Source organism: Schistocerca gregaria, chromosome 5 (genome assembly GCF_023897955.1).
Source record: "Schistocerca gregaria isolate iqSchGreg1 chromosome 5, iqSchGreg1.2, whole genome shotgun sequence".
In the NCBI taxonomy this organism is placed as follows: domain Eukaryota; kingdom Metazoa; phylum Arthropoda; class Insecta; order Orthoptera; family Acrididae; genus Schistocerca; species Schistocerca gregaria.
Genome location: NC_064924.1, coordinates 459,773,378 through 459,799,355, shown reverse-complemented (window position 1 = coordinate 459,799,355; position 25,978 = coordinate 459,773,378). Strand labels below are relative to the sequence as shown.

The following is a 25,978-nucleotide window of genomic DNA, read 5'->3' as shown; positions in this document are numbered from 1 at the left end:
AGAAAATGCACTGAAGGACTTAAGTGGAGGATGATGATAATTTTGTAAGTACACCTGGGCTTAAAGGAAACTGGTGAGAAGGGAGCCTGCCCTGAAAGGGAATGCCAAGAGCTGTGGCTTTTTTTAAATAATAAAAGATGCTATAATAAGAATGAAATCACACATAAAAACTCAAGAAATGGCAAAAGTTTTGCAGGCAGAGCTCTCGGTCAGGACTCAAAACTGTTTATTATTGCCAATCTTGATTGCAATAATGTGGATCTTTTCAACCAAGGAGGTGTAAATGGTATTACAGAATAACTGGGCACAGCCCTTTATTAGGGCTAAATTAGAATCCAGTGTCTTGACAACATGTTGATTGTTAATGGTAATTATTCAGTATAGATGAAAAGTAATCATTGATCCTATTGAAAGAAATATTTGCAATCATCTGACATTTACAGGAAACAGGGTACCCATAGGAAGTTTACACTTCTTTAATATAAAGCCAAAATCTTAACCAATATCGAACCCACTCAGCAGAAATTAACACTGCAGTGATAAACTGCAAGCACACCATGCAAGTTAGAGAACAGTGTGATCAAAATGTTGAACGGATGCAAGATGTTTAATTTCCATATCTTTGCTGTCAACATGAACATATGGCAAAGAGATGAGACATGTAAAGCTGTTTATGTGATGCAGACACTAAGCTGTCTGAAAAAAAGACAGCTGTATGAATTATAAAATAAACTGCAAGACAATGGTGTTTTGTTTTGAAAACTAATAATGAGAAGAAGCAGAGCTTCCAGTTGAAGTGTGTGCCACAAATTATACGGAGAAGGAAAATAAATTGAAAACATATTAGCAAATTCGCAGACATTAACATAATTACCTAGGAGACAGCAAAACCAAACATTTAATCCTCTGTAATTTGAATTATGTTCAATTTGGGTTTTTTATTCCACTATCTGGCTGCTTAGCAGCATGCATGGGAGGCCAATGTCCAGAAAGCAGTTAACAAAAAGATATCTGGATACAATTCTTCACTAGACATTCACGTTAAGTGTGTACAGCCATAGCCATGTCTTCCTTTGATTCGTGACCCAAATAACTCAGCTAGTGTTACAGGGGATCTTCCATATAATGCAGAATCCAAACCATGATAAATATTGCTAAGTATAACAGTCCACTTAATAAAATGGTTTTCCAGTTAAAGCCTCCCAAACAAACACTAGGAATAATAATATCCAGAATTAGATATTATCAGTGATATAAATCTACAACAGGGCTAATAACCAATTTTTTATTGGCTGGGAGATCAATACTTCTGTAATCTCTAGCATCGGGTTGCCATTTCTGTTTCTCAAAACAATGTGATCTATGAATCTCTCTGATCAGAACTTTTGAGAGCATTAAGTGTCTGCCAAATTCTTTAAAGCACCAAGCACACTTAAGGATATTGGAGAACCCTGTTTCATATTATCAGTCAAAATAAAACTGGTATTAGTAATAAGAATAGATTAATTTATTGGAAACTGGCATAAATATAATACCATGAGAAATACTGTACATGAAAAACTTTATTACAAATATTACAACTGCTGCCATACACAGTGAAGTTAACCACTTCTAAAATGAAACAGTAAAAGCCAAATGATAGGTCAAAATTGTTCCAGTGCAGTCACGGTAGTAAGCTGCAAAAACATCTCTGAAATTTATACTCACATTCCAGTGATTTATGACATTTATTAGTATTCTGTAACCAAATTACTTTGATATTAGCTTTAGATGTTTTGGATCACAAAACAGTCATTTAAAGATTACAAATTGTTTTTGCAGCTAACAATACTGTCTACTTTATTCCAATTTTATGAAGGTAGTAACATATTGAGACGAGTAGGATGTAAAAGTAATGTTCTGTGGATTTTCAGACACTTACAAAAAGAAAATACAGTTTTCAGTAACTTCATAATTTGTACATAAAAAATGAAAACTTTGTGAACAGAGCTCAAAGCAGTCTCTCAAACATAAAATATGGACTACGTTTGTAAGACAGCTTTTCTCAATGGAAATCATTTTGGGGGTCGAGCAAATAATAAATTACACATTACCTCAACAATGTCTATAACTATTTCTGTACCAAGAGGACACATTTGCAAAATGTCACAGTATGGAAACTAATGGCAGGTTTCATTTATTTTCAAGCAATGAGGTCAGGTGCAACATTTGATCACTAAATACAACACCTCATTACTTTTTCTCTGTGTAAATAAGTGACTTCAAAGAAATGAAAAGTGTTACAACAGTAAAGGAAAGATAAGGAATGCAAATTATAAAATGGAATGAGCATTAATCTTTGAAGTATTTTTTACGCGTCATGCACTGTAGAATACTCTAAGAGTTATCATAACTCGATGGAAAAGTGGCCCATTAAGTTACAGTAACACAATGTAGCTGCATTCCATTCTTACAGAAACTTTATTCCATCTTTCCTATACAACTGAGACAAAACCACAAAGAAATCATGCCTCCTTTCAATTGGAAAAATTTACAGCTAACAAAGAACTTATTGCCTGTTTTAATGTTCCAGTCTTCTTTTTCCACAGTAGCACTTTACCACTCATTACAGGTGCGCTGCAGAAGCCAAATTATTTATTTGTATACTTGTATTATCATTTTAAAGCAAATCTCACATAGAAATCAGTTAACATTGTTTTTAAACATTCACACATCTCTTCACCAACGTAACACAGAACTTAAAAAAATTACAATAAATTAGACTGTTCTCAATACCTCCAATAAAATATGAAACAAAATCAACTGTTCAGATTTTATTTCTGATTAATTTCAATCAGCCAACATCGAGTAACTGAAGTAACACTGAAATTTACTTCCATAAAATTCTTAATGAAGTAATAAGTGGGAGGAAAGGCTGTGGATAATACCACACGAAGGGAGTTTGATCTTTTGTGTCTATTGAGTAGTTGCTGTTACTCAGAAGTGCACTCGATCTGAAAACAACTGATTTCATGAGCACTAGAATGTACTTTATGGCTGCAGTGCCCCACTTGGCAATGGAACGGCTCCTGGAGAAATGATTGGGGAACTCGGCACTAGTCCACTCACCACTGAATTGCCAGTCATAGGAGGACCAACTGTAAATCAGAAAAACACAGATATTAAAATAAATACATGACAATCGCAACAATCAAGTGACTAACACTGGAAAATTCCTAAACAGATTTCTTGTGATACTGTAGCAACTATTTCAACACCTGTTTATTAATGTTGTATTTTGGACTGAGACCATACAATATAGCAGTCGAGTGCTCGTGCATACATATTAAGTAAATTAACAATACATAATTAAAATGGATGATATTTAGCACTTAGAAACCGAATTATACAGAATATTACAGTATTATATGAAACTTTCTGTAGGTCATGCTGGCTTCTTATTTAGTATTTAGGATGACAACAGGGACCTGAAAAACTAATTTTGTGGCAAGTGCAAATACAGAAGCAAAATCTGCCTCAAAATGCAAAAATGCCAAATAAACACTATTTCATAGCAGGCGTTATCCAGATGAAGTATTTTATCACATATAGGCCCTAGTTTGAAATGCCTGATTTCTGCACATATATATCTATTTAACCAATTTTCTTTTACTGGCATTGCACACCATCCAGTGAAGCCCAATTTGGAAATCTAATGTGCATAAGAATGTGTTTGCAAAATTGCACAAACTGAACAACATATCAGTGCTTTTGATGCTCTGACACTACACCAACTGCAGACAAAGAGTCTGTATGAGATGCACACTGCTTACTGCCACATGGAACTTAGCCATGGGACCTACCATCTTCAAGCAAAGAAACTTTATCTCTGTCTGCTAACTGAAGTTTAAAGTTGGTATAAAGTGGACATTTTAACATAGCTGTTTTAAACTGTGGCTGCATCCAATAGAGGTTGGGCTGTAACTTCCTAGTTTACGGAAAGGCCAGTATCAGCAAGCTACTGCGTGATAGTCATTACCAAGTGTTTTGTGGTGTGTGCTGCTCGATTGATTTTCTTGTTCTGAAAGAGTGAAGAGACTAATTGTCAATCACTAATTGTCCCTATGACCACGTGTCAGCTCTGTTTTCACAGACACACACAACACCAATGTAGGCCGCCTGCCCTGCAAAATGGAGGAGGGGCTTCTTTCCCTATACAGAGCTCCTCACTCCTCTGGTAGTCAAAAATTCTAGTTTGTTTACATTGGTGGCCATTGTCAGTTTGTAGCAATCAGACCCTGCACTATAATGATTGGAAAACAATACTTGCCGACTTATTTTGACCACACAGAAAGCCTTCCCCTAATGCACGAATCGATTTATTTTCAATTTTATTTTGACTCTAGTACCTTCCTGCTTGTATCTGTAGTGTTAGTTGTAAGCCGCAGGGCTACCTGTGAATACCTGCGAAAGATCAAAATCAATATTCTGCAGATTCTGTAATTATTGAATTTGGTGGGACAGGAAAAAGTTGAGAAATACATTTCAGAGAACACTCTGTTCATATGCAAGAATATACTGCTGCTTCAACACAAGCACGCATTTGTTGAAAACAGAGCCAAAAGAAAAGACAAGCAAAAATCTTTCCAGAAAAAAATGTTTGAAGTTTTTGCAAAAGCTAACAGTCCAGTCAAAAAGCTTGTCAATAATTTTGTGCAACAGGCAATTCCAAAGCACTAAGGCTTCGTCTTCAAGCACTTTTGTGACAATCTTAAATATGTACATCTAATCACTTATAAACAAATAATCTTAGGCTTTTCAGCAAAAATAGATATGAATTTTGCCAAAACTTGACACTGCACCTTCAAGTCCCTAATGATGACATACTGTCAACAGTGATAAGAAAACACGAAGTGTGATTCTGCAACATTATAACTGCTACACACACACACACACACACACACACACACACACACACACACACACACACACGCTGCCAGGCTGATAGACACACAAACATACACACAAAATTCGAGCTTTCGCAACCAGCGGTTGCTTCATCAAGAGATTTTTCCCACGTGGAATGTTTTAAGAGCGAGAGAGAGCGAGCACGCATGCACGCGTGTTGCCAAACCTAACTTAGTTCTGTATCATATAACTCAGTTTTTCTAATTTTCAAAATTTCCACACAACAATAAGTTAGAAGACAACACTACAAACAAGTCACCAAGATCAAGAATTCTTCACTGATATAATTAGAAAGTTCTCAGAGTAATCACACAAATGTCTACATGTGGTGGAAAATAGTGCATGTTTGTCACTGAATAATCAAAACTGTGTGTCAATTATGAAGATTTATATAAAAGATAAAGTACACAAAGATTGTCAAAATTACAAGCTACAAAGCAAGAATAATTTAAATTGTGTATAGCACAGCCTAGAACAACTTATTTTCCATTATGTACAACTTGGCAATATACACAAAAACTTTGATATTACACAAAGAATCACCATCTAAAGTAAGATAGCATGTCACCAATCACATCAATGCCCTATTATTATGAAAATATGATGCAGTCTTTTTTTAATTAAAAAGGCATTGGATTCAAAACCCTGAAGGAATTTGCAGTAGATAGGAAAATTCTGAAAACAACTAAACAAATGCTGCACCTGGAACAACTTCTAGTACCTTCCAAATAATATTAGTCACATCAGGGGATTGTTTGGTAAAATTATTGTTCAATTGTATGCCGGAAAAAAAAGAGAATTTAAAATAGAGGAAGAAAAAGTTAATAACCACATGAAGTCAAGTGGGTGGAAAGAAGAAATAAGTTGTTTGGCCTTTGCAAACAATAATACATGGACCCTCAGGAAATGCAAAGGGAAGAGAACAACTTTTGAAGGAAATAGCAAAGAACACAGGTCAACAAATATCGTGAGGAAAGACAAAATACATGGCCGATGAAAGTAATGCAAACAGAATTTTTAAAATTAAGTATGGTAACATCGAGAAAATAGAAAACTTAAAATATATGACTGTAAACGTAAATATAAAAAGAAGTAATCAAATCAGAAGTTAAAAAAATGAATAGCATACATGAAAGTGAGAAATCTGTACTATGTATTATAATACAGATGTAAAACCACAAGTACACTAGGAGTTAGAAACACTATTTCTATCTGGATTCAAAACAGCATTAGAAGATTTGGAGACGACAAAGAGAAGAAACCCACAAAAAATGTTAGGTTCAATCAAGAACAAATATGGTAACTGAGTTTTGAGATAAAGTAAAAAATTGTTAAAGCTACACGCCTCACACCAGACATGGAATCATATCTTGAAAGTCATTCTGGATAACACACTGAGTTACATAATGGGCATTTTACACTGTCAAGTTGTCCTCTCAGAGGAGAAAAGTGTTGTTAGGTCATGCCCAATCCAGATTAGCTAATAAGCTATACCACATGCAGGTGACACTTCCAACCATTCCTCGTAACAACATGTGGATATGTGCCTCATTAGCAAGTTAACTGCATGCAGGGAACTTCATATTGTGCAGAACACATATACACGCAGGTACATAAAAATGTAGAAGTTCCCACACATGAAAAACTTATCAAGTTCGAAATATTGACATGTACTTTATGAACAGATCAGATGAAAGAATATGCTGAATTGTTACTGAAGATTTCTTATGAACATCAGTTTACATATCACACTGATAAACCAAAACATTACAACCACTGCGACACTGGATGCCACCTGGTGGTGTTGCAGGCACACGATGTGCAAACTTAATTATCCAAGTACAGCAGGCACGTGACATGCTAACATACCAATGTAAGTAGAGCAGAAACACATCAGGGATCACCCTAGTGAAGATAAGGGCTGCAAATAGGGAAATTCATTGAGATAAGTGACTTTGAAAAAGGGCATATTACTATTACACAGTGCCTATGAAGTAGTATCTCGAAAACAGCAAAGCTGGTCAAATGTTCACATACTACTGTAGTGAACACATACGGAAAGAGATAGACATAAAACGGAAAGAGATAGACATAAAACCCTGGAGACCTGTGAAACCCACAAGAACATTATCAAGATGCCTACAATTCAACCATTCCATTCCTCATTTTCAATTCATATCTACATATATGCTTTATATGGCTGGGACCACTTTGTATCATTACTATCCCCTCCACATCCTATACAATTCCTACGCAGAAGAACAAAGTGTCCAAAACAAACTAATTTCATTTTACTATTACAAGCGATTTGCAAGACAAATTATAGCACAGTCTACTTTTAATACCGTTACCTACATTTTCCTAACATGGGTCTGTAAAAATGTTATCTTTCTTCTAGAATCTCCCATAAAAAGCACAAGATCTGCCATACTTTCATACTGAATATTCTGACTTGTTACAGCCCTAACAGAGCACCTTTGAATTCCTGACTAGAGAAGTATTCAAGAATAGCCATCACTAGTAACTTACAATGCTTTCCTAACCAGAGGCATTGCAATAAAATATTACTAAGGGTGAGTTAGGTGGAATAACAAATGGGGAATTAGAGGCTGACACAGGCACAGGACAGTGAAATACAGTAATAACAAGAAAGGGGATGAGGGCAGTCAACTACTGGACTAGCAGTGACTTAGGACAAGAGGGGAAGGGGAGGGGACAGAGAATAAATTCTATTTATGTTACTGAAGACCCTTCAACACATGTTACCTTCGCCTCCTGGTATATATTTGGTGGTGACGAAATTTCAGTGCGTTTATGTATTGGAGTATTCGTCGATTTCAAGTAGTAGCTTATAATAGCGACTTCCCCTGGTGCAGCTTTTACGATTACTGTAGAAGTAATTATATAGGGTAATTACAAAGTCCATAAAACATTTTAAAAATCCCTATAGGTAAATGGCTAAATACAACTTACACAATACAAAATATAATAATTTTTTTAACGTAATGCCAGCCAACTGGTTTGAAAGACTTAACAGTGGCGGCACCGGCCACTGCTGCTGGATGGAAACTGCAGCAAACAAGGCAGAAGAAGCATTTTGTGTGTTAGAATTTGCCTGTTGCCAACATTAGTGAGTGTGCTAAGAGCTTTTAATGTCTTTTTCACACGACACCACTGACCTACAACAGCATAGCGAAGTGGTACAAGAAATTTGAGGAGGATGTTTGGTTGTGCAATGCATGACATTCGGATCCACTGGATGTGTCAGATCAGATGCTAGATGACGTGTGCTCTTCAGACTGAGCTTGGAATAAAGGATGGAATAAACCCTGGGAATAAAGGATGTAACAGACACACGGCTCATACACAGCTCGAGAGATTGTTTCCACACTGAATGTTCACTCTGCAGCAGAGTGTGCACTGATTTCACCCTTCCTGGCACATTAAAGCTGTGCGCCAGCCTAGGACTTTAACCTGGGGCATTTACCTTCCTCACAAAATGTACAAAAGTAAAACTGTGGTGGTGGACCATGCTTCAATAACTCCACTAATGGAGCACTTGCCTGTGAAAGGCAAAGATCTCAGGTTCGAGTTCAGTTTAGCACACAGTTTTAATCTGACAGATAGTTTCAAATTGGCACACGCGGCCACAAACTGCTGCAGAGTGAAAATTCAATCTGGATCAAATGGCTCTGAGCACCATGGGACTTAACATTTGAGTTCATCAGTCCCCTAGAACTTAGAACTACTTAAACCTAACTAACCTAAGGACATCAAACACACCCATGCTTGAGGTAGGATTTGAACCTGCGACCGTAGCAGTCGCACGGTTCCGGACTGAAGCGCCTAGAACCGCTCGGCTACCGCGGCTGGCTCAATCTGGATCCATCAGTACGCTCTGTGCTAAGTCTAACAAGACAGTCTATGGACCCTACTTCACTGAAAGAACAGTGTATTCATTTTCTTGACGTAGTTTAATTGTGGCTCGTGTCAACTTGGCACTGGTAACAGATTTCACCCTTTAACAAGCTGGTGCCCCTCCACATTTCCACAACTGTGTACGAGATTACCTGAATAATATATTGCCACACTGCTGCACGTACTATGTCACGACTACTGACCCGTCGCCGAGGTCGCTGGACTCAACTTCTTGCAATTTTTTCTTGTGACATATCGAGGATATTGTTCATAGTCCCACCTCCACCACAGAAACTCTCAGACTTATGACATCGCATTGTAAAAGCTGTTCTTACTGTCATTCCTGTTATGCTGGATCAAGTATGGATAGAAATGGACTACTAATTATATTTGTACTATGTTACAAAGAGTGGACCACAGAACATTTATAAACACTGTAAACAAACTGAGTTTGCCTTTTACATACTGTATCATTTAATACATTATTCTTGGCCGTTTATCTGTACCTATTTTTTGAAATATTTCATGGACTTTATTATTTACTCTTTAATTTAATGGTGGCACTATTTCACAGCCCAGTGAAAACCATTGCATGCTAGCACAAAGGGACAGTATACCTGTAACATTCAAGGAATTGGAGGCCAGTTATACAAAGGGTGTCTAGACATCAGTCACTCATGTAATGGTTATTAAAACAATCTGCAGAGAAATAAATTAAAGAGTTCGCTTTGCAGAAGCCACACACAAAAAAGGGAGACTCTTTCCACTTCCATTCTATCACTCAGCTAATAACTTCTTAATGTTTTACATGTGATGTGCCAGAAGTCAGTAGTAACTAGCAATACATAGACTATTTTGCTTTGCACGGTGGTTGTCAGCTGCGAGCTAGATTAGTGCACGGTACCTGTAAGTCAATGGACACTACTAGTTTGAGGTTGTGTTGTTTTTTGTTACCTGAAAAACAATGAACAGGAAGTGGACACAGAACAGTGTATGTTAAGTTTTGAAAAGTGGAGACATGACAACAATCACAAAGACGTTTGTGTTTCGTTTATGAAAAATTTTCGAAACATCCAGCCTCAAGAAAGTGGTTGCAGATTAAATTTAAAGATTTTGAGAGCCTAGGTTGGTAGCAGAGCTTTGTTGTTCATGTATGCCAAAGTTTGTTACTACACATGAGGATCTTAATGTTGTTGTGCAATGCTTTGGGCAATCACTGACAATCTCAAAGTAAAGGTCCAAAAAGAGATCAACAGCAAGAATAAGTCTATGAAAGATTAGAAAAAGCTGAAATTGAAACCATATAGGTCTACTTTACTACAAGGTCTAAATGAAGAAACATACGGAATTCTGCAGGTTGTACACAATCCCACAAGAAGCTAATACCAAGTTGTTCGAAAGCATTCTTAGGAGTTTACACACAACGGTGTCCACTGGGATTCTACGAATCCCCATGTGGTGATGTAGACAAAGTTAAAATCTCCTGCTGTGAATGTAGGGCAGGGATTTTCGACAGTGGGCTAATCCTCACTTATCTGTTGGAACAGGAAAATTGTCCACTTTTTTAACATCTACAGTTAGTCAAGGGAAAACTGATATGGCAACAAGATGGAGCACCACCACCCACATTACAGATTTACTGTAAGACCTTATACATCAAAACACTGATGAATGGATTGGAAGATGGGATCACCGTCCCCAGATATCACACCCATGGATTTTTCAGTCTAGGAGAATATAAAAAAAATGTTTCTTTAATCAGGATTCACGATGTTGAGCATTTGAAGGAATGATTCCAATCAGAATTTGAAAACCTACAACCCCAGAATATATGCAACAAAATATGTAAGTCAGTCTTGAAAAGATGCCATGTTTGCTTAGAACGGCACTGAAACCACTTTGAGCATATTCTGTAGATATTTCTTTGTTAACAATAAATTTCTCTATCTTGTTTAGTACTACTGCAGTAAACTTTGACAATTAAAAAACTCACCCTGTACAGAAATAAGAATGTTATCAAATCTATTTGCAGATACACTTCCTTGAACTTATAAGTAACAATGAAACAACCCCTAAATCTTGACATCATATTAAACAGTATTTCTGTCTCCCAGAGGACACAACAACAACAACAACAACAACAACAACACAGTCTGTATTTAAGAGGAAGGAAATGGGGGGGGGGGGGGGGGGGGGGGGGGGGAAGGGAGGAGAGAGATCTATACTTCTCCATAGACAGCAAAATTAGGCTTCTACTTTATTTAGTTCAAATAATAACAAACAAGGGAATTAGGCTTGACCTTGTCAATGGAACTATCTTTGCCTTTGCCATGATTAAAGGAAAGTGCAGGAAACAAAGCTGGATGAAAAATTGTAACCACTATCCTGAATGCAAATGTCTTCAGTTGCCCATAAAGTTGGTAAAGCCTATTTCGTCATACTGACCCTATATGACAAAATATATTATGTAAATAAAGCAAAGCTACATCTATTTGTGAAATTTCTGGTAGTCTTCATATTTTGAACAAAAAATTTAAAAACATTGTTTCTTCTCTACACAGTCTAATTTGAAGGAAGTACACAGTTAATAATTCCATTGTTTCGCATTTTTACAGTCGTTTTGTAGCTTGATTATGCACACACCATTTTTTATGATTGTGATACTACAAAGTTAAGTAACTTGTCACAATTTCAAATCTGTGGTGAAAATGCTGTTGCTGGGTACTTCACATTATATTGGTTAAGGAATGTATGCATTACTCAAAATGATTTCCAAATATCAATATTGCTTCTTAAGCTAAACAGAAAGGTAAGCCTCCCTAATATGGAGTAAAACCATTTGGAGCAGAAGTACTCGTCGCCAAGCCGCTCATTCAGAATTTATTCATGTTCATGTTACTGTCTTGTTTTGTATTTTTCTGAATTCACAGTTTTTATTTTGTTTCAAAGTAGAGGACACTGCAAATCCAACAGCACCTTTATGTACATGCCAATTACCTTAAGAGTGAAAATTTGTTGTGATACATCCATAAACTAAGTGCTAACACTCATTGCCTGAAACATGTTGCACACACCTGTTGGTAGTGTAGTAAGTGTTAACATCTCTTAATATTTCTTGCATTAGTTTGAGAAGAGTTGACCTGTTGCTTCACAACATTCACTTTAGTTTTAACCACCAGATTCCCATTGTGTACATTTCAAAGTCTTTAATTGTGCAGCTAATAATCGCCTCCGCAAATACCCTACCCAGCAATCAACAAAGACCACAACAACGTGTAAGAATACATTGACTATTTACACCAAATACATGCATAATATCCTGAACACATGACATCCTGTATACAGGCCAGTAAAACACCCCCTGTAACAGCCATTTGTCAATTACAAAGGTACTTTTAAAAGAACTGCATGATTTACTGAAAATTTTAACACTCAAAAGTGTAAATATTCCATGCTGACTGTAATCTGTTTGAATGCAATCTTTGCAATTTCAATTTGTTGCAATACAATGACAGTTACAGAAAATATCAATATAAAGATTCAATATAGTTTGTAACTAATTAAGCTGACTGCTGCTGTACTTTTAATACAGTCAACAATAGATGGCAGTTTGTAAAAGAGAGATGATAATGCAACGATAACCTATTTCAGCCTGAGCTTTATGAGAGTGGGAGAGTTAAAAGACAGAAATAATCTACACCTAACACTGGTGGCATAATTCAAATCCATTAGTGGGTATTTCCAATTTTCTACTGATTCCTCATAATCTTGGTTAACTGTGGCACTAAAGGTATAATTGTTTCATAACTGCTTAAAACATTCAAAGGATGTACCAGATGAAATTTTTTAGCTTTAATGAAGTCTGAAGGAATTTTAGGACAAGATTGAGTTGAGAGATATTTATGAATCCTGAGAGTTGACACTTGGGAGAAACTGGTCACAGTGTAAGCAGAAAGATTAAGGTCAAGTACAGTTATACCCTAATATGCCACACCCAACAGTTCCTTAATAACACATGCAGTTTCATTTCTTTTGTGTCAAGACATATTTACATAGTCAAGTTCAGAGAACTGGTAAAGGGCAAAGATAATGCTGTTACGAATGTTAACCCTTAACCGGAATCTTAGGTCATTTAGGAGCAGCCAACAACGATAAAACCGTCTAACAATGGAAGCGCGTGGAGTTTCAGTTACACATGCCAGTGTAATCTCTGTACATTGTTACATGCACCAGGGACCAGGAGCTTGCTGCTTGAAAATTACTGGACGTGGAGGTAAGTGCCATCCCTGGGTCAATTTGACCCGTGATTCCAGAGACGGGATTTTTAGTCAATGTATACTGGCATTTTGTGGTGTTTCACTCACTTTATTTCCACAATGCAGTGGGGTCTCATTGAAAAAGAAATCTTAACTATTGTTGTTTTTGTGGTCTTCAGCCCTGAGACTGGTTTGATGCAGTTCTCCATGCTACTCTATCCTGTGCAAGCATCTGTATCTGAACTATTATTAGACAAAAATTATTCAGATACAGAATCTTTTGAGTGACTGTCAACCTTGTGATGAAGCGAACATAAGTAGCAATGAGAAGTGACGATGACAATACACAAACATTTCTTCTCATTCAAGTAGTTCATCGTCTGATGAAGAGAGATAGCCACCTGTCAAGCAGTGCATATTTTCGAACTAAAAATCAATTCAAGTGGTCTACTCATCCACCAGCTAGGTCCAGAGTCATAAGTCACAACATCACTCACCTGCTCAGTCTCATCAGTACAGCTCATCAAAAACAGGACCGCCAATTGTATCATGGTAGTTGCTGACATCAGCTAAAATGATCCCACATTTTTGCACTCACACCAATACGAAAATAACAGAATATTCGGAGAAGTATAAAACTAATGCTACTTACACTAACCGTGTAAGTTATGGAAAGGAAAGCATTCTTCGGGTTGTTGCTATTATCAGGTGTATTCAAAATCTGGCCATGAAGATATAAAACGTTTGTGGGCAACTGATGGAACAGACCGAGATACACTCAGAATAACGATGTCAACAAAGCGATTTATATTCCTGTTATTTGCTTTGAGATTTGATGACTTGATTCTAGGGAAGAAAGAAGAACTAATGAACGCACTGCTTTTATCTCAGAAATTTCATTCAGAACTGTCAAAAAAACTATAGCTGCTCAGAATATTTGACAGTTGATGAAATGCTTTGCCATTTTAGAGGGAAACATTTTTCAGGATTTATATGAAATCTAAGCCCGCTTAATAGCCCATCAATATTATGTGCCTTTGTGACGCTAAAACACACTATTTACACAATGCTTTTATATATGCTGGCAAAGAAATCACTAATAAAACAAGCCAACTTTCAGTTCCAACACATAATGTACTGCAGCTTGCAGAACCTTTATTTGGAACAAACAGAAATATAACTGCCGATAACTGTTCTCTTCTGTGGAGCCAGTTGACAATCTGATAGAAAATGGTTTGACTTACATTGGAACAATGTGCAAAAATAAAAGGGAAGTATCACCAGAATCTTTAGCCAATGAACAATGTGTAGTAGGCTCTACATTACTTGGTTTCGTGAGCGATAAATCATTGGCATCTCATGTGTGAAAAAAAGAATGTAAGTGTAGTGGTGATCTCCATCAATGCACCATGACAATTCAGTGAATGAAAGCAGATGAAAGCCTTAGATAATTGAATTTTACAACAAAACAAAAAGTGGTGTCGATACATTAGATCAGAAATGCGTCAATTATTCAGTCTCTAGAAGAACTCAACAATGGCCATGTGTAATTTTTTCAGCAATATTTAATATTGCAAGTGCAAATGGATTCTTATTATGGAAGGTATCAAATGATAGAAAATGTATGAAACAATCATTAACATAAAAGAAATTTAACTAAATTTGATAAGGACATTTATCACAGAAAGAAAGATGGAGTATTATTCATTTCCAGTAGATTTGAAGAATACAATAGACAATTTTCTAGAGGCAGCTGATCAACAACAAAGTGACCTATGACTAGCAAATTCACCTTGTAATCAAAGTGGCTCACAAAAAAGAGGAAGATGTTATTTATGATGTCCTAAAACTGACAGTAAACAATCACAAAAATGTGACAGATGATTTAAATTCATCTGTAAACGACATGCTGAAAAAAGTTGTCTGCTAAGTGCCATTCTTAGTTCAGATACTGAAATAGATAACATCTGGACACTTCCATGTTTCGTTTTCATTATTTTTGTTTCTGACTGATGGCATTAAGAGTCCCTATTTATGTTAAGGGGAAGGTATGAGAAACTCCATAGCATATTTAGGTTTTTCAATCTAAGCTTTATTTGTAATCATGTAGCATTCCAAAGTAAGGTACTAAAAATTCTTGTAAAATACGAGGCATAGGACTTAAAGTTAAAAATAACACAATGTAAAATTTTTGATCAATAAAAGTTGATTTATATTTGAAATAAAACTTATTTTACTACAATCATTACACATCTACATACGAATTATATTTTTATGGGGATTATGTAGAATTTTTATTCGAGGGTCCATTTGGACCCGTGATTCCAGTTACATTCATCAAAATATCAATTCCAGTTAATGGTTAAGACAAACAGGAAAAATATGACCATACAAACAATTGAAATGCAGAGAAGTGCAACTGAGACTTGTAAAGTCGACAACGTTCTTTCTTCTGACAGCAAACATGAGTATATGAAGGCAAATAAAAGTGGGAAAACAAAGTTCAAAACAAAATTGTTGCATACATTACAATGAATGATAGGTGGAACTGACATAGATGAGGTATGGTGAAAAGTTTCGACAGACATACCTAGCACATATACAAACACAGAATACAATTGACATGTTGCATAAAGTAGCTTGCAAATTAATTAGAACAGCCATTTTTTTTAACTGTAAGTGACCCAGTTGATGACGAGATGAATTTAACCAAATACATGGAAATCCTTAGGTGCAGAAGTGTGCCAGACTTTTGCAGATGGTGGAGTAAGATTTCAATGTGAGCTGACCCTGTGTCACACTTCTAAAGCAGCCAAGACATTCATGGAAGAAAACACTGTTAATGTGCTTTTGTGGCCTTGTAATTAACCAGACTTAAATCCTATCAAGAATTTGTGGAGTACTGCGAAAAGACATGTTGGTGAACTAGACACAAAGGAATGCATGTTAGTAAATGGGGTAAAGGGTTGGTTTCATGACAACAAACTACAGAACATTTGCTGTAACCTGCTCAGATCTATGCCACAATGTGTTCATAAGCTCATTAAAGCAAAATGGGGATACATTAATTATAATATTCAGCAAGTTACTAACTGTATTATACATATAGTAATAAATGTGCACAGTAACATTTAAACGTCTTGTCCCAATTAATTTGCAGACCACTGCATATTACTAAAACCAAAACCAAACAGGATAAAGTTAAAATTTCCAATGAACTAAGCAAAACAGCACTTTAAGAATCCCTCTAGAATATGTAAACCCTGGTACAATCCAGGTAATGTGGAGAAAGGGAGGGAAAAAAATTGAATAGTAGTACTTCAACTAATCAAGTTCTTCGCAGTATATATTACACAATAAACAATCATGAAATAAAAGGCTCAAAAAAATTAAACCTACCTGGAAATTAATGTGGGCTTAGATTCAAGGTGAGCAGGGAATGAGAGAGTAAGCCTTACAGGAAAAAATCTGAACTGTAAAATAAAAATTAAACAGTAACTAATATAAAGGCATTCTGAAATTACAGATCATGGTTTACCTGCAAAATCAAAATTTTATGTCCATAATGTAAATGGACAGATAAAAAAAATCTACTCACCAAGTCGCAGAAGGGGCACACACACACACACACACACACACACACACACACACACACACACACACACACACACACACACATTTAACTTTTACAAGCTTTCAGAGCCAGTGGCTCCTCCTGATCGAAGAGTTGAAGGGGAAGGAAGAGGGGTGAAGGAAAAGGACTGGAGAGGTTTAGGGAAAAGGATACAGTTTAGAAAAATCACCCACAACCCCAAGCCAGGGGAGGCTTGCCAGACAGGATGAGAAGGAAAGACTGACTGTTGGAGACTGCACCAGACAAGATTTGAAAACCGGAGAGCTTTAAAGGTGGAAGACAGGGTAACATGCAAGACAGAGATTACTACTAAAACATCATGCATGAGTTAGGAGTGAAAAGTGTGAAAAGCTAAGTGCACTGTACGTAACAAAGGTGGGCCGGGTGAGGGTGAAAAACAGACATAACAGCAAATGAAAGATGTAGAGAAGTAAAATGTGGAGTGCAGAAAGGAGCAGTTATTGTGAATAAATGCTGAGATGGAAGAAATTAATGTAAATTGACATCAGGTGGAAGGCGAGAACCTTGGACATTTTGTGCACGTTCCCACCTATGGAGTTCTGAGAAACTGGTGTCTGGAGGAAGAATCCAGATGGCATATGTGGTGAAACAAGCACTGAGGTACCAACTGTCATGTACAGCAAGCTCTGCAACAGGATATTGTGTGTTGCTTGTATACACCCTCTGCCTATTCCCATTCATCCTGAAATAACTGAGTAGTAGTCAGGCCGATGTAAGAGGCTGGACAGTGTTTACATAACAGCTGGTATATGGCGTGTTATTCCAGAGGTGGCTCTCCCTTTGATAGTATATGTTTTGCCCGTTACAGGGCAGAGATAGATGGTGGTAGGAGGGTGCATAGGGGCGCAAGTCTTACACAGGGGATGGTCAGAGGGGTAGGAACCATAGGGTAGAGAGATGAGTCTGCACCCAAGGGGCATAGGTCCGAAAAGTGTATTGTGAAGATTGGGAGGGCAACAAAAAGATATTCTGGGTGTGGTTGGGAAAAAATCTCATACAGAATGGATCTCATTTCATGGCATGATTTCAGGAAATCATGGCCTTGTTGAAGTAGCTGACTGATATACTCAAGACCAGAATAATACTGGGTGATAAGTTGTGTGCTGATGGTCTGAGAGATTTGCTTTTGAACAAGGCTGTTGGGATAATTACGTCCAGTGAAGACTGAAGGGAGAATGGTGGTGTATTTCTGCAAACAGTGTGCATCCCAACAAATACGTCTGCCTCGAATACCGAGGCTGTATGGGAAGGAACGTTTGACATGGAAAGGATGGCAATTGTCAAAACGTAAGTACGGTTGTTTGTTAGTAGGTCTGATGTGGGCAGAAATGTGTAGCTGACCTGTGAGGATGACATCAACAAGAAGGAAATGGCAGGGGAAACTGAATAGGACCAGGTGAAATGGTAGAAGGTATTCAGAGATTTCACGAATTTTAACAGGTCTGCCTCACCATGACTCCATACAGCAAAGATATCATAAATGTATCCAAACCAAACCAGGGGCTGAAGACTTGTGGATCCCAGGAAAGTCCCCTCCATGTGACTCGTGGAAAGGTTGGCATAGGAAGGAGCCATCCTGCTTCCGATGGCTGTACCCCTGCTCTGTTTGTGTGTCTGCCCCCAAAAGCTGAAGTAATTGTAAGTATAAAGGTGAGAAGGACTGATCTGTATTTTTCACCATCCCCCTCCCACCTCTGTTACATACAATGCATTTATCTTTTCACACTTATTAACTTGTGCACGGTGTTTTAGTAGTGACATCACTCTTTCTTTCTCATTCCATCTGGTAAGTCTCCTCTGAACCAGGGTTCTGGTTGACTTTTCTAAACTGTACTCCTTTCCCTAAACCTCTCCAGTCCTTCCCCTTCAATTCTTCCATCAAAAGAAGGTGCCACTGGCTCCAAAAACTTGTCGAAAGTTAAATACTTTTGTGTGTGTGTGTGTGTGTGTGTGTGTGTGTGTGTGTGTGTGTGTGTGTGTGTCCACCACCACTTGCTGAGTACATTTTATTATCTGTTATTTTACATTATATAATCAAACCTCTTGTCTAGTAACAATCATACTTTGTAGTCCACAATGTGGTGGATTATCATGCTGCAAAAGCCTGTTGCATTTTTCAACCAAGACATTCCCAAGTTCATTCAGTGCACGAGGAGAGTTCCTGTGGTACCACACTGAAGTTTCAAATTTTCTCACGTACACTGAATTTGGTTAATGTCAACAGATCAAAGGCCATACCATTCAGCAATCTCCGTCTCCTAGTGGAAGATGTGCACGAATGTCGGCACATTGTGTTCATGTATTACCACTAATTTTTTGTTTGTTTTCAGTTACATGTCTGAAGTTCTTGCACACATTGAAATCCCTTTACTACAGTACTGCAGCACTCCACCAGATGTAGACAACTGATAAAGTGGAGTAGTAGTAGTAGTAGTAGTAGTAGTAGTAGTAGTAGTAGTCTTCTTCTTCTTCAGTCCTGAGACTGGTTTGATGAAGCTCTCCATGCTACCCTATACTGTGCAAGCTGCTTCATCTCCCAGTACATACTGCAGCCTACAGCCTTCTGAATCTTCTTAGTGTATTCATCTCTTGGTCTTCCTCTACAATTTTTACCCTCCACGCCACCCTCCAATACTAAATTGGTGATCCCTTGATGCCTCCGAACATGTCCTACAAACCGATCCCTTCTTCTAGTCAAGTTGTGATACAAACTCCTCTTCTCCCCAATTACATCCAGTACCTCCTTATTAGTTATGTGATCTACCCATGTAATCTTCAGCGTTCTTCTGAAGCACCACATTTCGAAAGCTTCTATTCTCTTGTCCAAACTATTTATCGTCCCTGTTTCACTTCCATACATGGCTACACTCCATACAAATACTCTCAGAAAAGACTTCCTGACGCTTAAACCAATACTCGATGTTAACAAATTTCTCTTCTTCAGAAACGCTTTCTTTGCCATTGCCCGTCTACATTTTATATCGTCTCTACTTCGATTATCATCAGTTATTTTGCTCCCGAAATAGCAAAACTCCTTTACTACTTTAAGTCTCTCATTTCCTAATCTAATTCCCTCAGCATCACCCGATTTAATTCGACTACATTCCATTATCCTCGTTTTGCTTTTGTTGATGTTAATCTTATATCCTCCTTTCAAGACACTGTCCATTCCGTTCAACTGCTTTCCTAAGTCCTTTGCCGTCTCTGACAGAATTACGTCATGGCAAACCTCAAAGTTTTTATTTTTCTCCATGGATTTTAGTTCCTACTCTGAATGTTTCTTTTGATTCCTTCACTGCTTGCTCAATAAATAAATTGAATAACATTGGGGAGAGGCTACAACCCTGTCTCACTCCCTTCCCAACCACTGCTTCCCTTTCATGCCCCTTGACTCTTATAACTGCTATCTTCTTTCTGTGCAAATTGTAAATAGCCTTTTATTCCCTGTATTTTACCCCTGCCACCTTCAGAATTTGAAAGTATTCCAGTCAACATTGTCAAAAGCTTTCTCTAAGTCTACAAATGCTAGAAACGTAGGTTTGCCTTTTCTTAATCTAGCATCTAAGATAATTCGTAGGGCCAGTATTACCTCACATGTTCCTATGTTTCTACAGAATCCACACTGATCTTCCCAGAGGTCGGCTTCTACCAGTTTTTCCATTCGTCTGTAAAGAATTCGAGGTAGTATTTTGCAGCCGTGACTTATTACACTGATAGTTTGGTAATTTTTACATCTTTCAACACCTCTTTTCTTTGGGATTGGAATAATTATATATTTCTTGACATCGGAGGCTATTTCGCCTGTCTCATACATTTTACTCACCAGGTGGTAGAGTTTTGTCAGGACTGGCTCTCCCAAGGCTGTCAGTAGTTCTAATGGAATGTTGTCTACTCCCAGGGCCTTGTTTCGACTTAGGTCTTTCAGTGCTCTGTTAAACACACTACGCAGTGTCATATCTCCCATTTCATCTTCATCTACATCCTCTTCCATTTCCATTATATTGCCCTCAGGTACCTCCCCTCTATATACTCTTTCCACCTTTCTGCTTTCCCTTCTTTGCTTAGAACTGGGTTTCCATCTGAGCTCTTGATATCCATACAAGTGCTTCTCTTTTCTCCGAAGGTATCTCTAATTTTCCTGTAGGCAGTATCGATCTTACCCCTAGTGAGATAAGCCTCTACATCCTTACATTTGTCCGCAAGCCATGCCTGCTTAGCCATTCTGCACTTCCTGTCAATCTCATTTTTGAGACGTTTGTATTCCTTTTTACCTGCTTCATTTATGGCATTTTTATATTTTCTCCTTTCATCAATTAAATTCAATATTTCTTGTCACCCAAGGATTTCTACTAGCCCTCTTTATACCTACTTGATCCTTCATCCCTCAAAGCTATCCATTCTTCTTCTACTGTATTTCTTTCCCCCATTCTTGTCAATTGTTCCCTTATGGTCTCCCTTAAACTCTGTACAACCTTTGGTTTAGTCAGGTTATCCACGTCCCATCTCCTTAATTTTTACTAATGTAGTAGGCGTGGGCTTCGTGTCTATTTAGGCCACAATAATGAGTTCATTATGCTGTTTGTAGTAGCTTACCCACATTCCTATTTTCCTATTCATTATTGAACCTACTCATGAATTACCCCTCTTTGATTTTGTATTTAAACCCTGTATTCACCTGACCAAAAGTCTTGTTCCTCCTGCCACCGAATTTCACTAATTCCCACTATAACTTGAACCTACCCATTTCCCTTTTTAAATTTTCTAACATATCTGCCCGATTAAGGGATCTGGCATTCCATGTTCCGATCCATAGAACGACAGTTTTCTTTCTCCTGATAACGGCATCCTCTTGAGTAGTCCCCCCGCCCAGAGATCCAAATGGGGGACTATTTTACCACTGGAACATTTTACCCAAGAGGACGCCATCATCATTTAACCATACAGTAAAGCTGCACGCCCTCGGGAAAAATTACGGCTGTAGTTTCCCCTTGCTTTCAGCAGTTCGCAGTACCAGCACAGCAAGGCAGTTTTAGTTAGTATTACAAGGCCAGATCAGTCAATCATCCAGACTGTTGCCCCTGCAACTAGTGAAAAAGTTGCTGGCCCTCTTCAGGAACCACACGTTTGTCTGGCCTCTCAACAGATACCTCCCCGTTGTGGTTGCACCTATGGTACGGCTATCTGTATCGCTGGGGCACGCAAGCCTCCCCACCAACGGCAAGGTCTATGGTGGTGTTGGTGGGGCAATGGAGTATTATATGATAATCTATTTTCTGCGTTAAAATGGGAACAGCATGGCTACAGTTCATGCCAAGTTTGTAGTAGTGCATGGTGACAACTCACCACTGTCTCACAAAGCAGTTACGTGGTGCGCACTCTTCCAGTATGGACAGAGAAGTTTGGATGATGAATAAAGTGTTAAAACACCTCTCTTGCTTTGAACAGTTTACTTCCGACTATATAAGAAAATGGAATTACTTAAATTTCCAAATAATTTGAACAGATTTGTGCTGCGTATGCAAATAACGAATATAAAGAAACAATAGGATGTGGCTTACCGTAAAGATGTCATTTTAAGTTCCAGACAGGCACAAATAGAAGACACTTACACATTGCCTTTCAGCCACAGCCTTTCTTAGGAAAGTGGTTATTTTTAATGCATTCAGTTTCATCTTCCTGAATTAAAATTCTCAGACAGCATGAAGACAAGGCAGATTGCTACATACTGTAAAGCTGACACGTAAGTTGCAGACAGGCACAACTAAGACACTTGCACATCACCTTTTGGCCACAGCCTTCACCAGCAAAGTATGCACGCACACATGGCCAAAAGGTAATGTGTAAGTATCTTAGTTGTGCCTGTCTGCAACTTATGTGTCAGCTTTACAGTATGTAGCAATCTGCCTTTTCTTCATGATCTGAGAATTTTAATTCAGGAAGATTAAACTGAATTCATTAAAAATAACCATGAAAGATGAGTTTAGTGTTATGAATATTTGTTCTTTGTAACATTCATTATTCTCTAGCTTCGAATTCTATGTCACCCCACCATGAGACACTGACAGCACTTAGGTTCTTTGATAAAAAATATAACCAATAAGACTAATTATCTTTTTCAATGGTTCCGGAAGAATACGGATACAAAATCCTGAAAACTGAGTTCTGTGGGCCAAGAAAATCAATCTACACTTTGTACACACTATTCTCAAAATAATTTACTTTGTGACACACACACACACACACACACACACACACACACACACACACACACACTAATTATATGACTGATTCAGACAAATTATTTTCCAAACAATCAACGACTTTATAGTCTCCAGTTCAATTATAATTTAGTGATTTCCATGTAATATTCTGTTAGTTACATGACACACTGACTGCTTCTCTAGTCATGTACACAATTAATGCTTTTTTCTAAAGCCGTATGTGCCCAATTAAAGAAAAGAATCTGAGTTGGACCTCTTAAAACCAATTTACAGAAGACGTAGTGGTAAAAAATATGACGTCTAGGAAATTCACATTTGAGCACAAAACATTTCAGATTCCAAAGCTCCATGACAAATCATTAAATTCAAGTGCTGGATTAAAATATTTATCCTACCAACTACTGCTGTTACTATGGCACGCAGAACCAATAAAATGTTTCAAACTAACTGCCTCAGCAACAATAGATATTCATGAGCATCAACATCAGTTATTGATTTGTAACTTTCACATTTATAGGACTTTACCGTTCAAGAAAAAATTGCCACAGTAAATAAATTCGTCTAATGACATTTGCAAATGCAATCATCAAAATTTGTCTTAGAGAACTCAAAAGTCTGAATCACAGCAACCATATAGTACAATAAACGTGAACTGAAATCAACTGTCTGTATATGAAGTCTTGTCAGTGAGTGAAAAGCAATGCTCAGCTAATTTTGACATCTGCTCTGCACACAACTGTCAGGAAAAGACACAAAGTGAATATCATCTACCATTTGTTCCTCCATTGTGTACTATTAGACATTTTGTCTACGTATATTAATTTTTACAATGAAATTTTCATTCTGAAGTCCAGTATAGTCACTGATGATGATTTGGCAACCAGAATACCACAGATTGCATTAAATAATGATTAACAAAAATTATGCTCCACTTTCATCAATTTCACAGTTTTCTATTGTTGCAATGATTACAAATATGCAGCTTGCAATACACAACAGATAGATGGAGGTAAGGGAAACCCAAGTTGTATGTTCCACATACGACTATAAAGGTTATTTAATGTTTTAACTACAATGTACAAACCTGACATCTCGCTGCTGCAATTATTGCCTCAGTTAACCGACATGCAATACAAAATTATGTAGTATATCATAGTTACCCGAATAAAAGAACCTTTACTACATGTAGGTTCCTTTTTTAAAAGACTCCTTGACAAAAATTTTTAACGATTTCTGATTAATCAAAATTACAAACTGATTTTTTTGACTACATTATACCTATTCTAAACTTATGCCATTTACTGACTTAACATTTTAACAAGGTTAGGAAAAATAAAATTAAGAGAATTGGATTAAATTTATTTTTGGACCATTTTCTTTTCTGCCTGTTTCTTTCGAATATTTTGCGATTTCTGAGGCTGTGGCTGCAGTGGGATCTAAGAACACAGCCTTCTTTTCCAGAGCATACCAGATTTCGCTTCTATACTGACATGAGAATGTTATATGTACCTTGCTTCTAAACATACTGTCTGCCCACCATTCTCATTGGCTGCATAGAACCAGCAACTGACACATACCCTTTCGTTCCCATCATGTTGAATGTTAACAACACTGCAGCATGAGACACGTAAGTACACCACTGACCTCCTGTCATCTGCAGAAATGTATACTATTGTTGAGTATTTGTCCAATTTTGAAGTGAATCCAATTCCAACTACAAATGGATTCAGGCAAAGTGCAGTTTAAAAATGGTAGATGTTCATAAAAAGCCAAACCACATAGTACAGATTTCCATGGTCGGCAACACAGTGTAATTTGCTGCCTGCTCACTGCTCCCCTCTCTGCAGTCATCCTAGTTTTCAGCCAAGCCAGTTTCACTGACTCCCTCTGACTATTTTCACAGTGCTGTGATTGAGCAACTGTAAAACACTGACTGCAAATATCTCCTTGAGCCCAAGCCGTACCTAACAGCATCTACATTAAATGGGAGGGGGGGGGGGGGGGGGAGATAACATCAAAAACCTGATATGTAGAGTAACGAAATTTTGGGAATACATTCGTCTAGGTAACATATGTAAGTAATTAACGTTAATTTAAGAGCGAGATAAGCCATTGCGAATGTGAAATGCTAGTACATTAACAACAGGTTTAACTGCCAAAATGTTGAATTGCAAGCATGCAAATGTGGACGCATTTTGCTGTACAGGTGCCAGACATCAGTCTGTGGGATGGAGTTCCATGCCTGTGCAGTTCGTCTGTCAGTACAGGGACGGTTAATGCTGGTTGTGGATGATGCTGGCATAGAAGTCCAATAACATCCCGTATGTGCTCAATTGGAGACATATGCTAATCAAACAGGCCAAAGCAAAATTTCAACACACTGTAGAGCATGTTAGGCTACAACAGTGGTATGTGGGGGAGTATTATCCTGTTGGAAACACCCTCTGGAATGCTATTCACAAATGGCAGCACAAAAGGTCAAATCACCACGCAAATTTACAGTCAAGGTGCGTGGGGTAACTACGAGAGCACTCCTGCTGTCATACGAAATCACACCCCAGACCATGGCACCAGGAATATGTAAGAGTGTGTCTAGCATGCATACAGGTTGCAGGCTATCAACTAGCTGCTTCCTAACAAACACAAGGCATTACAGGGACCGAAGCAGAGCCAGATTTCATCAGGAAATACAACAGACATCCACCCTACCTTCCAATCATCTCTCTCGACACAACAGAAGTTGCAAATGGCGGAAGTTTGGGGTCAGTGGGATGCAATTCACAGGTCATCTGGCTCACAGATGTCTTGAAATAACTGATTCTTAAAAGTTCATTGTGTCATTTTGGTGCCAACTGCAATCTATCTTGGCAGTGCCACATGGTTGTCCAGAGGACAGTCTTCTTGCAAGCGTACATTGCCGTGACCACTACTGCCACCAATCATGTCCACGGCTAAATTCCTGCCACGTCTTACTGCAGAAA

General features: G+C 37.8%; 1 protein-coding gene across 4 annotated transcripts in view; it reads right to left on the bottom strand.

Annotated features, from left to right (window-relative positions):
• Nucleotides 1–1,544: 1,544 nt before the first annotated feature.
• Nucleotides 1,545–25,978, bottom strand: part of LOC126273109 (casein kinase II subunit alpha) — a 59,151-nt gene continuing 34,717 nt past the window's right edge. For all 4 annotated transcript variants that reach the window (XM_049976558.1, XM_049976556.1, XM_049976555.1 and 1 more), the window contains exon 9: nt 1,545–3,137. In XM_049976558.1, coding sequence (XP_049832515.1) covers nt 3,031–3,137 — 107 coding nt within the window. In that variant the 3' untranslated portion in view covers nt 1,545–3,030. The remainder of the gene's footprint in view (nt 3,138–25,978) is intronic.